Source organism: Thermobia domestica, chromosome 2 (genome assembly GCF_964235325.1).
Source record: "Thermobia domestica chromosome 2, izTheDome1.hap1.1, whole genome shotgun sequence".
NCBI lineage: Eukaryota > Metazoa > Arthropoda > Insecta > Zygentoma > Lepismatidae > Thermobia > Thermobia domestica.
In genome coordinates, this window is record NC_137455.1 from 46,075,405 (window position 1) to 46,091,190 (window position 15,786).

At 36.2% G+C, this 15,786-nt stretch overlaps 1 protein-coding gene across 2 annotated transcripts in view; it reads right to left on the minus strand.

The window, feature by feature from the left end:
- Positions 1–15,786, minus strand: part of Phlpp (PH domain leucine-rich repeat protein phosphatase) — a 380,272-nt gene that overhangs the window by 52,832 nt on the left and 311,654 nt on the right. For both annotated transcript variants that reach the window (XM_081740804.1, XM_081740811.1), the window contains one exon: positions 14,172–14,232. In XM_081740804.1, the coding sequence (XP_081596930.1) occupies positions 14,172–14,232 (61 nt within the window). The remainder of the gene's footprint in view (positions 1–14,171; positions 14,233–15,786) is intronic.

Here is a 15,786-nt window from a genome sequence, read left to right on the forward strand (position 1 = left end):
TTGTGGGAAATTAATGAAAGTAGTAGTGTGTAGTATGACAGCGATATGTCATTATCGAAAAATGAACCTACCTGTGTTTTTTTCTTGGCTGGAAAGCTCATTCTAGTTTCTTATAACAGCGAAACACACTTCCTTTCATATTTTTTTTCTTTAACGCTGAGCGTTTCTCTATATCAGCGTTTCCCAACCGGCATACCGCGGCACACTGGTGTGCCGCGAATGGACCGCTGGTGTGCCGCGAGGAAATCGAAACAAAATTATTAATTCTATAGCAACCAAATTGCAAGACATACGAAAAAATGTATATTTTTGTATTTCACATTACTATGAATTTCTACCATGGAAAAAATTTCTGTAATTGTAATATATTATTCTACATCTATTACTATGTAGCAGACAGTATTTCGGTTCCTACACGTTTTCACGGTTAGCTGCTATGTTACGCTTCAATTGAGAGTTATACTAACACCGAGAAATGAAAGCACTTGTACGGTAGGCGTCAAGTAAACGTTCGTAGAACACTCATTCGCACGTGAATGACAGAACAACAGTTTATTAAGGTATGTTCTGACTTCGAAGTATCGCAAGCTGTGTGATTGCAATAATATGCACCGATTTTGGTAAAAACAGCAAAGTTAAAAGTACAAGACATTTGTTTGTTCGTTCGTTATTTAGTGATCTTCGTTCTTAGTGAAAGATTGGATACAGTTTTCGAAAAAGAAAGCGTATTTTTAAAAATCTGAGTCCTATATTTCATTGCAATTCTTTGCTATTTTAAAATTAGAATAAAAAAATCATCATAATGAATTAGCATAGGGGAAAACCAGTGATCGAGCTTTCATCTCTGTGAGAAGGAGATCAGTAATCACAGAAAAGAAATACTATGGTATTTTATACTTGCAAATAATAATAATATCTATGACTGTGCCGCGAGAATTCAAGTTACACCCGTAGTGTGCCGCAAGTTGATAAAGGTTGGGAAACGCTGCTCTATATCCTCAATTAATTTTTCATAGTCTTTATCATTAAAGACATGCTAGTCACTAATCAAAGAATGTATGTTTCCATTGCGAACACTTCTTTTCACGCGCTACACACGGAACGAACTGTTACGTGAAAAAAAAAACTTGTAGAAAACATTTGAAGACTACAGGGGAAAAGGGAGGTAAGTCAAGATATGGTCGAAAATGAGTTAACAGCAGAATAATGTAGCCTGAAAGGTATAGTTTACATGCACTAAATCTCACGGTAAAAAGGAAATTAGTCACTAAGAAATTTAATGCTAAAGACTTCGCCTACAGGGGAAGAAGTAGGTAAGTCAGTGGAAAAAAGGTCAATTGTGTAAAATCATAAACAACTGACTTACCTCCCTTTTCCCCTGTAGTCTTCATTTATTTTTTACCTTTCTATTTGGAGGTACCTCGGCAACTTTTCTGTCGCCGTCGTCTCAGTGAGCGGACTCCCATAAGACTCAATGCATTTTTAGATGTTGCGCAACTGTTCCGTCGCCGAGCTGTTGCCCTGCTGTCGCCCTGCTTGGCGACACCTCGGCAACTTTTCTGTCGCTGTCGCCTCAGTGAGCGGACTCCCATAAGACTCAATGCATTTAGCCAGAGCAACAAGATAGTTGCCCGACAAAATGTTGCCAGTGAGCGGACTCCCATAAGACTCAATGCATTTAGCCAGAGCAACAAGATAGTTGCCCGACAAAATGTTGCCAGTGAGCGGTAGGCCTTAGTGAATCCCATCAGCACTATATTACAAACATATCACGCATTGTTGTGCGTGAGCCAGTGTATAGGGGAGAGGGGGGTACATTTGAACAGGGGGTACCTTTGAACATTTAAGATAACAGGCTAGAAATAATAGCATATCTGGTGGTTTCAAAATTTTTAGTTTGGCAAAACTGCGTTGCATGACGGTCAACTATTATCTGCAATTTTAATGTAACTGTTGATGAACAGCAGTACTTTGTTACATTTGTGGGGTGAAAAGTTGGAATTTTTGTGAAGTTTTGTAAGATTTTTGACAGAAGCCTGTGTTTTGATATTATCTGCCATTCATTGCAGAAGCAAGTACATTAATTTACTTATCCAATGTTGCCCTTTGTATTTCACAATAGCTTGTACTATCTGGGTATTGTCAAATTCTGCTTGATCATGCCGGTTGGGGCAGCTTTGAACAAAAATTAGGGGGCACATTTGAACATTGTTCTACCTATGCTTTTCTGAAAGTTATAAGTACCAGCAACATGTTTGTGTTCTCAGACAATGAAGACAAATGTTCAATACCAACTGCTGATATTGTGTGTGGACTTTCTAATTCTTGTCTGTCGTTTTCGATTACTTTTAAACTCTCGTCCGCCTCACTTGGGAGTTGAGTATAACCTTGAAGTTGAATTGGAATATAACTGTCACTATTCATCTCAGTGACCCCAAAAACTATGAATTCAACTCAATTCAGATGTGTTTCCGAAGGGAAGGTAAATTATTTAGAGCACAGAGGCGCACAATATACAAATACGGGCCTGCATATATGTTTCAGCAATTATTACTATTATTATTATTTCCTTGCCATACGCGATTGGTTAATTCTTGTGCCTTAAACTGTTAATGCTGCTTTGTTACATTAGCCTTGTTGTTCGTAAACGAATTCATCCTGAAAATAACGATTATTGTAGTAAAATAATGGTTTGTTCAAAACTGCCCCACGTATGTTCGAATCTACCCCATGCTTGTTTAAATCTACCCCCCAAGGGGGTACATTTGAACGACACCCCCTGCGCCCTTGCACAGAATGACAAGATCAAACAAACTACTCTATTTTATGGCAAATATAATGTATATTATATTTAGCTTTTGTTACAGTTCTATAAGGAAATTTACTGGGTGTTTGGAAGCAAAAACGAATATTCGAAAACAGATGTTCAAATGTACCCCCCTCTCCCCTAGTACATTACGTCAGTCTTACTACTTGCTAGTACTTGCATTTTGGTCAATTTATTTACCTTTGAATTTATAGTAAATATGGTGCTTTTTTACTTTTGGCGCAACAAATTTTGAAAGATTTACAAGTAAAAGTCCGTATTTTGCATGAAAAGACATAAAGAACAATTTTCTGCAGGCGATAGAGTTAAATACAAACTAATACACCTGTATTTTATGTTTACAAGTGTAGATTACTATAGTTCGCGTCCCTCGAATTGTCGTGTGGCATCAGCCAACAAGATCGCAGTGCGCTGTTACTATACCTTCAGGGAGGAACCTATTCATTCATAATTGTCCACAAATACGAACAAAATTAATTATGAATGATTTGATTCCTCCCTGAAGGTTTAGTAACAGTGCACTGTGAGTTTATTGGTTGATGCCACACGCCAATTCGGGTGGCGCGGAGTATAGTGTAAAATTCTTACGAGTATTTTACAAGGGATAAAATAAGTGAGTGCATATAAATGATGATTGTATTAGAAACTATTTTCCACCGGTGCTGTATTTGTGCACAGTGTACATAAGTTCTATTTTATGTTTACAAGTGGAACGCTACAAGTATGAAACCGTGACAAGTATTATTGAAACTCATATCATTACCAAAATCCACTCATTTCACTATCCTTATTTTTGCATATAGCAACCTTCGCTGACGCACCTGCTCCCTTCGGACTCACCCCCTCTCTAGAGATGCCCTTCAGTTTCGCCCTGCGTGACTCGGTTAGATAGCATTCGTGCTTTTTAGTGGCCTATTAGGAGGTTGTTTCTTGTTTTTTGCATTGTAGTTTTTATGCATACATCCGGACGCCGTATTTACACGCAAATCCTAGAATAATTTTAATTTTTCAACAATTGATTATGATGGTCCCCTTGAAATTTAACTATTCCATTTGACATGTTTCCATGTCGGCCAGCGCAACTCATTTAGTAAACAATAAGAAGGAATTTGTAAAGAATTGTAATTTTTGAACAATTATTTCGAGTCGCACGGCAAAAGTAAAGCTGCACGAGAAATCTTCCTAAAAATGTACTTAAAACATTATGTCGAGCTTCACATGAAAGGCAGTAGCGCGTTTCAAACTTATTCGATGATTTGTAACTAAACATTCGATAAATGAGCTGACAAATACAAAAGATAACGTGCAGTTGGAAAAGTTGGCGGCAAAGTAGAAATTTAAAAAATACACGAATTTTATGGTCATATAATTAGGTATTTCCAGAAAAAAAGCCTATTTCATTGGTGCATATAGGCTACAACTCATACAGCTAACCTTTGTAGCGATTTATAATATGGTAGAAAATAATAATAAATAAATAAATAAATACTCAGTTAGGGCCAATGACTTTAAAATTTTAAGTTCCTAAGTGAGAGTTCATCCGTACAAAGTATACCACACAACGAAATTTGTTTCGTGACCTGATGGATAATGCCAAAGACTTGGGGAACTATTCCGATATGGGTTACGTCAACGCAAAGCAATATTTAACATTTTCTTAGTGATCATCGGCATAGCAGTTATAATGACTTCTTGCATTTCTTGTATGAACAATTTCTTGAACAATGCTTCCGAATGATCCTCTTAGACGTGCAAACGAAGAAAGTGAATAATTATCTTGATTACACCACTTGGCTACGCCGAACAGCTACAATACAGCCAAAGAAATTGTGCTCGCAAATCATCCTTTGTATTGCTTCAATTCGAACACTCTTACTTATTTCATTCATTCGTGTTTAAAAAAGAAATAATAACAAGTCGGTAATATTTACAGATAATATTGAATTGTTTCGATATTACTCCCCTAAAGTTGCACGAGAATAAGTATATTCACTGCACGAAATAGCTATTAGGTAGGTCTCGTAAACGTATTTCTACCATCCTGTTAAAATTTGAATTGGTATTATTAACTCAAGAACAATTTATATTCACATTACGTTTAATTAGTCCCTTCAAGGACTCAAATGGGTTTCATTTCATTGTGTGTCCATTGATTAATGTTTTATTTCATTTTAATCATTTCTTCACGATTTCTCCAACGCTGAGGGAAAAAAAGGGAATTTTGAAACAGCGTTACCATCTTGTACAGCACAAAATTCTCAGCTTTTACAGAGTACCGAATATCTTGGTAAGTACTTGACTTATCGATCTCAAATAAACGTGACAATGCTCCTTATGACATACTGATTTCCTCTATGCATTTAAACCTATACTGTACTAGGGACCTTTTCCAAGTTATTGCACTATTTCCAAACTCAATTTTTCTCTCTTCTGTTGTGGCAACACTTTTTAACTGATCCTTCTAAACTTGAAGTCATTTTAAAGAGTTCTTCCCAGTATTTCATTTAATGTGCACAAATAGTTACTACTTCATTCCTTGTGTGTGTTAAAGGCGTTTAAATTTGACATATGTTTTACAATATTTCTCAAAAAGTATGCAACACTGATCTGCGAGTGTCATCTCTTTCGTCTTTGTTTTCATTGCTGATTCGAATTATGATATTAAATTTAGGTCATTCCATTTAAAAAATCAAAACTTTATATTGGGTTGGCAACACTGTTCACCTAGTGATGTTACCCAATACATGGATAGATGTCCCCCTTCCTGTAGTTGCTTTGTACAAAGTTTCGCTTCTCTCACTCTCTTAGTTCCTCTGTTATAAAGGTGGGACATTATAAATGGTGCACCCGGTATATAACGAGATTGAGGGATGGTATGTGAAGAAAGAGAAAGAAGCTTCCTACGAAAAAGAAATGAATGGAACGAAGTATACTGAAAACAATGTTCATTCAACAATGGGGCAAGTTTTCTCGTCACAACGGTAGTGGCAAGAAGGAGCTGAGACAATTGCTTGTTAGCTTCTAACGTAATCCACGCATTTGCTTCTGTATACCCCACTAGGCTACCAATTAGGGTAGCCTGGCCCCGTAATTTTTTTATAATCCCATATTTCCTCGGTATCATATATTTCCTCTCGTATTGCTGATTGCAGCAGTATTGTATCGCACAAGTGACTAACTTTGGCATCCCCATTTCGGAATACCACGCTACGCTACTGCTGTTTATATTTTTTAACAGATCCAACACTCCAGTGGTTCCCAAACTGGGGAGGCTACCCCTGAGACACATGAAACAAAATCAAGACGGCACAGATTATTGAAATGCCATGAATTGCAAAATTATTTTTACACTTTAAAAGTGTCAGATTTTTCTTTTCAACCACGATTAGCTAATCCTTGTATTAAACAAAACTCCAATTCCAATATGTACTCTATGGGGCATAAACATGGACATTACGCAAAAGCGAATAAAAAAATGCATGCTTTCGAAATGTGGGCATGGAGAAAAAAGGAGAGAATTTGCTGTGTTGAACGTAAAACGAATGAGAAGGTGTTAGAAATATTAGCAGTAGGGAAAAAAGAAGAATTTTAGATATTGTTAAAGAGGAGGAAGAGGAACTGGTTAGGATATTGGCTGAGGAGCAAGTGTATTATGAGGGACGTGCTAGAGGGTATTGTAGATGGAAAGAGAGGAATGGGAGCGAAGGAGACTGTAGTTGAAAGAAGGTATTAAAACAGAAAATTGCTACGTCAAGACGGAGACTAGCTGAGGCCTACCGAACGTCGAACTTTCTCTGTTACAGCTAGTAACCTGCCAATAATGACAGAATAGCTATGATGATGATGATGATGTGTTTAGCAATACTGACCAAAAAAGAGAGAAAATTAAAAATAATAATAATAATTATAATCAAACCTCTTAATGAAAACTGAAAATCACTCAACTGTCTATGTCTGGCATAAACTCAATTTATATGAATACTTTCGACCTGTATTAGAAATACAAAATAACGGCATCATACTCCAAGTTATTTGAAGTCTCACTTGTGAATATGGATTACTAGCATCAATTACCCACTTCGTTGGGTTAAACTAATATATATATATATTTCGTTAGTCAGTTACTTTTTACTATTAGTAAATCGCTCTCTGAGAATCAATCATTTTCGATTATTTTTATATTTCTCTCCTCTCCTTCTCCCCAAGCTACGGGGCTGAATTTGGATTTAAACAGCATCGGAAGTGTCACTGCTTATCTCATCGACCCCCTAAACTATAGATTCCACTCTAATATTGGCCATTTTCGATCATTTTAGATATCTCTCCCCTCCCCCTCCCCTAAGCTACACTATCAAAGTGATATAGCAGAAACCAATCTGAGGTCCGAACCTCATCTATGTTGAAAATTTGATCGAGATCTGTTGGGTGGTTCAAGAGTTATTAAGTTTCATTTATTTTTGTTCACTTCCCCTCTCCTCCTCCTCCTCTAAGTTCTACCGTGAAAGTAATATGACAAAAAACACCCTAAGTCCGAACCTCACTTATGTTGAAAATTTGATTGAGATCGATCTGCTTGCTCAAGAGTGATGAAGTTACAAAGACAGTCACATGTTTTTATTTTTTACATGTATCCCCCTCCTGCCCCTCCCCTACGTTGCACCATCAAAGTAAAATTATAAAAATCTCTCCAGGCCTTAACTTCATCTATGTTGAACATTTGATTAAGATCGATCAGGTGTTTCAAAAGTTATTAAGTTTTCTTATATATTATATATTATACCGAACCTTATACATGTTAAAAATTTGATTGAGATCGCTTCAAGAGTTGTTTAGTCACAAACTTATCACTTTTATTTCAATTTATATTGATTTTTGTATATCTTCCCCTCCTCCTCCCCTACGTTGCTCCGTCAAAGTGAAATGATGAAAACACTCCCAGGCTCAAACTTCATCTATGTTGAAAATTTGATCGAGATCGGTCAGGTGGTTCAAGAGATTAGTAGTCACAAAAATAGTCACTTTCAATTTTATAATATAGATTTATTATTGTAGTATAATATTATATCGCTCAATCCTCGATGTGCCGTATGCATAAGGAGACTAAAAGTTATATTAATAAACAATTATTCAACGTACAAGCATCCGTCCAAACTTGCCAACGTACAAGCATCCAATCAAATTGCGGGCACATGCACTAAGTTTTTGTCAGTGTCATGAAAATGTTATTTCGATATTAATTTTATGAGCACACATTAAAAGTTTCCAACGGATGCTTGAGTCTCGGAGCCAAGGCCATACCCATATAGTCGACACCTATGGTGTACGGTATTACCGATGTTCAATGCTACATTTCTCTTTAGTTTTGGAAGAAAAACGCCACTAATATGCTTTGAAATGAAATGAAGTATCTAGTTTAACGTTCCACAATTATGCATCAAGGATAAGGGAGACGGTAATGATGAGAAACGACTGAAATGGTGGAATGAAGAAAGTAGGAGGAAACAGAAAAACACCGAGAAAATCCACGCACACAGTGTTTGTCCACTAAAAAAGCTCACATTACGCAAGATGACACCTGTGTGCATTGGAAACGAGCAATATCTACAGAAAACGCGAACAATCAATTCAGAAGTCGACATACTGTAGCTATATGCTACAGGGTCAGATCGACTCACACGGATTGCATAAACTACTGGGGCACATTCACTCCAGCAGCATTTTTACTGAAGCCAAGAAATACATCTCCTTCTTTTTAACATTCTATATTTAAAAAAATCAAGTAGTCGGTACTTGTGCAAGACTCTTGCACAAAAGTCTTGGTCTTGGTCTTGGTCTTGGTCTTGGTCTTGGTCTTGCATCGGGATACCTGGTCTTGGTCTTGGTCTTGGTCTTGGTCTTGGTCTTGGTCTTGAATGCAAGACTCTTGTAAAAACTGCAAGACCAAGACTCTTGCGCTCATCACTAGTCAGTGCCCTCAGCTGGAAAAGTGATGGCTACAGTTTTCTGGGATTCGGAAGGAAAAGTGATGATGGGTTATCTTCCAAAGGGATGAACAGTGACTGGGGAGTACTATGCAAGTCTTTTATGATAGCTGTGTGATAATCCATAAACTCTCTGCTGTTCTATTCATAGATAGGCTTAGAAAATTTGTAAGAACTCTCGTGTATGTATTATTAAATACATACGTGTAAAATTTTATTATTAAATATTAAAATTATGTTTAATATTCACGAAGCAAAGAACATTTAAATAGATTTGAAGAAATTAGTATAATAAAATCATTAAAATTTCAATTTATTTCAAAGAAAACTCAAAAATAATCCCCGACATAAATCAATGGGTAAAAAAAAAAAAAAAAAGTATTCCGCAGATATTCAACATTGTTACTCTATAATTTGTAACGAAATCATGTCCAGCCAGAATTTCTTGATCTAGAGGCACTACTGTACTATCTGAAAATGAATAATAATGTTCAACATGCTCTTGGCCAGTGGCGTTTCTTGAGGAAAGTCACAACCGTAAAAGATATAATTTTATCGCTACAACCTAAGGGAAGTAAGTAAAATTATCTAATGTCCTAATCCTTGAAAACTTGTCTAATGAACACAAGAATTAGGGCACTAGGCAAGTTGTTCCCCTTAGCCTCTAGTGATAAAATTGTAAATGTCATCGATGTGACTTCCCTCAGGAGCCGCCACTGTTCTTGAGATAGTATAAGGTAAATCATAACAATATTATGATTATGTTACTCAAACTTATATAACGAAAGTGGTTTACAGTTATAGGGAAGGTGGTGCGGTATTTTGCGCAGCAGGCTTGACTCTCTATACTACTTTTGCCACAGTTGGTACTGGTTTTGTTCGACACACACACACACACACACACACACACACACACACACACACACACACACACACACACACACACAAAAAGCACAAAAATCTTCAATTTGCAGTGATCACCTTTTAACTGTCTCGACCATCTGCGAACCGAATCAAGAACCCGAACAATCGTGTTCAATGAAATAACTACCCACTTGCTGAAAGTTCAGCTACACTTCTGTGTTCCCTTTCGTACTCTACAAAGATAAATTCTGCCTTTTGGTATATAGAAATGGAATATACAGCTGAAATTCTTCATGATGCCTCTCTGTATGTGATGTTCCATAAATATGTTTTATTTTCGTTATCGTCGTTGAACAAAATTTCTTATTGGCTGCACACGAAAACTCTTCCTATTTCGTTCATCCAATTTGAAATAAAAAGCTAACGTAAATACAATAAACAAATGGTGTTAGATTGGGAGAGTGTCAGATGCTCATGTCCTACATTTTGAATTCTTTAAGCGTGACAACAAACAAATCAATAAAAACAAATACGTATTTTTCGTCAATATTTACTGACCGGAAATCTATAGTACATCGCAGAATTGATTTCCTTATTTGCTAAATCGTGATGTTTTATTTTTGTTATAAGAATTTCATAGTTTAAGAAGAAATCACGGAGTTCGTGCTGACTAGTCGTGATTTGACTATTGGTTTGGAACATGAGTGTCTCGGCTGATATTTTTCTTTATATGAAAATGGAACGCCGTTTACTTGTTATCAGAATCTAAATGTTGAATTCAAATTTAATTATATCAAGGAATTTCTAGATTTTCCGGTGAACCAATTAAGGTTTCAAGAAATCGGTCAATCAATCACAAGTTATTATAATGTCTGAAGCAGTATACTTGTACCCAGTGGCGTATTTACGATTTTGTTTCGGGGAGGGCTTTGCTAACTTTCGGGGGGGGGGCTTTGCCTGAAAATGTGAACATTCTGCAAGATATTTCATATACTTTACTATAGTAAGTAAGATTTCGGGAGGGGGGGCTTAAGCCCGGAAGCCCCCTAAATACGCCACTGCTTGTACCTGTCATAAAACATTATGAGCCTTGTGCAGAGTCGTTTTGATGTATGATTAGCGTCCTACTAAAGGCCTGACTACTGCAGGAAACATATGTTAGTCAACTCTTTAGTATGGCACTAATCACGCGTCAGGACGACTGTGTATAAGGCCTTATGATTTTTGTACGAAGCCGTTTACAGTAATCCAGTATTCCGTATTTGTCCCATTTAGGCTAATGGTCATTGTTCTGCTAAAACCATTAGGGGCCCAATGGCGACTGAGCATTCGGCTGCTACAAAGGGGGTTTTGAGAAATAAACTTTGTTCCAATGATACGAAACACTTGGTTATGGCATATGTAGGTTAACTGCATCCTGTCGATAACTATTTTTACACACCTTGTCACAGGGTGCAAAATTTCCGGTCATCATTGGCGACTAGAAATTTAGAGCTGGCGACCAGTTCAGCATGAATGGTTTCTGCCTAAACTCACAGCGCTGTGCAATTTCTGTTTCGCGCGAAAATAATTGTCATTGAGTGAGAGAAAACACGGAATGTGAAGTCTTCACAACGGACATGGAAAGTGAAGTCTTTAACGTTGTAATTCGCCATAATGTAATCTCTTTTCTTTGTCAAACCGAAGGCCGTAGGGGAAACCTCTGCTCTCATAATTTGTACGTCAGAGACACTGGCGGCCATCGTTTTCGGATTGGCGAGTTCGTCTGACTTTGAAATTTTGCGCCCTGCCATATCATTCAAAACACAGAATATAAACATAGTTACACACGCTATTTATGGGTATTTTGCAAATCATTTTGATGAATAATTTCGGGAAAGAAAAATAACTGTTAGTGCATATCAGTGAAAAGTTATTCCTGTATTACATTAATTTTATTCATTCCTAAAGGCAAAATGCATGTCGCTGCAGACATATTTAGTGAAATGGATATTTACAGAGAGAGTGATCTTACACCGTTTTACAAAATAGTGTATGATATTAGAGCCGATTAATTTGTATCTAGGTTCTGTTTCCGCATATTTACTCATTTCACATGAAAGGATACATCTTTCGTTTCGTAACCGACCTAGTTTCTCATCATCGTATTTCCCCGAAAATAAGACTAGGTCTTATATATCATGATATATACAGTATATATAATTTTTCTTGTCAATTTTCAATGGAATTTTGTGAATACTCGTTAAGAGCCTGAAATACTAAAAATAATACAAAATTGACCATTTTTATTTTGCTTGTTTTTCATAAGTGAAAGGAGATAATGAAATGCAACTTACCACAATCATAGTTAATGCTATTCTCGAACAGAAAATATGAACCTGAAAAATTTTCAGTATTGCCATCCATATAAATTACATGTTGCTAGAATAACATTTTCCCACAAATCTAAGTTAAGGCAGCGACTAGAGGAAGGAACTCAACTGCATTTTGATTACGTGTCATGTTGTTTTGGTATTGTGTGAACTACTTTTTAAATAACAGTTGTATTTACTTTGAAATAAACAAAATAGTTTTAATATATACTTATTAAAATTAAATAATAATGTTATTTAAAGAGTAGTTTACAGGATACCAAAACAACACGATACGTAATCAAATGCAGTTAGCTCATTCCTCTAGTCGCTGCTTTAAATTAGATTTTGGGGGAAATGTTATTGTGGCAATACTGTAATTTCTATGGATGGCAACACTGAAAATTCTTCAAGTTTATATTTTCTGTTGTAGAATAATATTATCTATGATTGTGGTAAGTTGCATCTCATTATCTCCTTTCACTTATGAAAAACAAGCAAAAGAAAAAAAGGCAAATTTTGTATTATTTTTAGTAAGGATGGCTCTTAATGACGTTTCGTCATTGTTACTTATTTCTAGAGTAAATCGCTTCCAAATTTTATCTGGAACTGTATATACACGTACGCATTAGGATTTATCTCTTTACACAAATTCAAATATCTGTATAAATTTTATTATGCACAGTAATCCGTTTGAGTCCTGCAACTACTGTGATATATTTTTGGAGCAGGGCTTATTCTTGGAGTAGGGCTTATTCTTATATTAGAGCAATTTTTAAAAATATGCTAGGATTATTTTCTGCTTAGAGCTCACTTTCAGAGAGACATGGTATGTTGACATTTTTCCACGGTTTAGGCATTTTGCTAGTAGAGCTGAGAAAACCTTGCAAAAATCTCAATCACAATGACCGGTCTTCAGATTCGAAACCAGGTTCTCACGAAAGCGCTATCGCTAACCACTCATTTCGGTTTTGGAGAGAAAATGAAATCTTTGAGTTTTACGTCCCATGGTTATGCCGGTGATGATGATCAATGAATGAAATGGTGGAATGAATGAAGTGGGAGGAAACGGGAGAACCCCGAGAAAACCCACGCACACGGTGTTTGTCCACCATAAAGTTCACTTGGCGGGAGTAGGGTTTGAACCCGGTTCCCCACGCATCAGAGGTCGGTTTTGGAGAGAAAATGGTTAGAACCTCTTTTTAGAGGAACATTATTATATTTGTCTTATAGGCCTATCATTTTTTTAATCATTCCTTCTCGTTCAGTTGTCATGGTCCAGTGTAAAATGTCAACAAATATGTATTTAAGATTCTTTTCTTTTATTAATAAAGAAATAAATAATCATAATTTACTTTTACTTTCTAGTTTCAGCACCTACTATGTTTCAACTTGTCCTACGCTCGAAATCTCACGAACGAAAATTATTGAACATTAGAAATCGAAGATTAATTGATAAGAAGAAAAGCAAACGCAGTAATTGTTATCAAATGTAAAAGTTTTATTTTATATATCTATTAAATTAATAATAATAATAATAATAATAATAATAATAATAATAATAATAATAATAATAATAATAATAATAATAATAATAATAATAATAATAATAATAATCTATATATATAAAAGAGAACGTACAAATCCTTTGTTAGCTCATCACGCTAATACGGCTGAACCAATTTCTTTCATTTTTGGGGGGTTATTAAGATTTGGACCCTAGATGGTTTTTATCATATCACTTTAATTTTCAATTACCAGTGTCTTGAGATAATTGACCATTCAAGTGTCCATAACGTAGAAATCCTTTGTTAGCTCATCATAGCTAAATCTAACCGTATTTATATGCAACCCACATGACCGTGTCACTCGGCGGGTTAACATAAATGACAGGCGATATAATGTTAACATTTACTGCAATCTTCTATGGTTTTTATCATATCACTTGAAAGCGAAAAAGTAAAAATTATCTAAGTAACAAAGTTTATTGCGTTCCGGGGTGACCCCAGCGAAGCGGGGTGAACGCTGCTAGTAATAATATAAAGGTTGATATAGAACTTCGCTGCATGTAACTTAAATTCAAAGATGTTTAGCACTAGGTCTGAATATAAATCTAAACTTAAAAATTACTATAGGGTCTATACTTACTGAGATAAGTCAAGGTGTTCCAGATTGGTTGGTGGTGTTGTAACAGATAGTTTCTTCAACTCTAAAAGGAAAAGAGCGTTATGTTAGTAAATGAAAATGCAACACTACTTAAACTACTGACTAAACTATTTGTTCTGCATCGAAATGCAAAGTATAAAACGTTTGTAAAATATCCAATTTTTACACACAAACACACACACACACACACACACACACACACACACACATATATATATATGAGAAACCTGTTTTAAACCTGAAAACATGATTGCTTGGTACATCGTTTTATTTCCGTTATATATACAATTCCCCTCATGATGAAGTGGGGAATTTATTTACTACACTATTTAAAATTTCATGAACTGTAAAATGGTAATGTTGTAGAGGTTTCGGTTTTTACAAAATCTGTTAAACACAGGTTTCACTGTATATAACACATGCTTAAACAATTAGTTCATTACTAGCTATAAATACCCGGCGTTGCTGACTCTTAATTCAGAACATCGATTAAAGGAGACGAAGAAAAAGTTTTTCCTCCATTCCCCTGAGTTTATCCTCTGCTCTCATATAACTGATCAACTGTTATAAAGAGCTCCTCCGTGGCTAAGCGGTTAAGACCCGGGTTTGATTCCTGGTGGGAGAGCATGTGGTAGGTCCACGTCTCATATAGCCTCGCTGCTGAAAAGGGACGTTAAACTCAAAATCAACTCAACTCAACTGTTATAAACAGAGCTCAATACAGATGTGTTAGTTTCAGCGTCTAAAGACATCAAGTCATTTGATACGAGTTCTATCATTATTTTCCTTGGTTTCAATATAGTTCTCTCAGTAGATGTCCAATTTTAATGAAAAGCAACAACTATGATATTTGAGAGCAACGTTTGTCAGTGAGATTTCTTTTATCTTCGAACTTACAACGCACAGTTTACCTCTAGTACATTTGTTTTTTTCTTGGCACGCTTTCCGCCTAAAGGATGGGTCTGTCTGCAACGCGTTCTTGCCAGGTTCTTAGCCAGCCCAAAAATTTAGGGGGAGGACCGGTAGAAGTTAGGTGAGCGATCCAATCATATTATAGTTCATCACCATATTATAGTTCATTTGCAAGCCCACCGTGAAAAGTTTAGGGCGGTCCGGCCCCCCGTGAATACAGGTCTGGTTCTTGCCACGCCACACAGCAAAACGCCACACCAATCACAAATCAATGTAACACTCTTATTCGCATGTGGCAACTTCAAATACCCGCCAAAAAGCAATGACCTCATTTGGTGGGCTGGTTGACAACTAACGTTACCTACACGACAAAGCCAATGAGACATCTATTGGATTAAAACGTTCACGCGAGGGCTAGCAGAAATACAGGGAGTCCATAAAGTCCTGCAGGAAACTAAAACTACAAAACTTCTAAACTGTTACGTTTAAGTGTATAATTTTTGGAGGTTGGAAGAAGGGAAGTTTAAAGTTTTGTTCTGGCCACAATGCTCGATGACGTTTGCGCTGGTAATCACGTGACTTAAGATGGCGTCCATTAAAGAAAAGGTACAATGTGCTTTGTGGTTTACGGAATTAAAATCTTGCGTTTCAATGCGGAGAAAGTTTCAAACAACATACGGGAAAA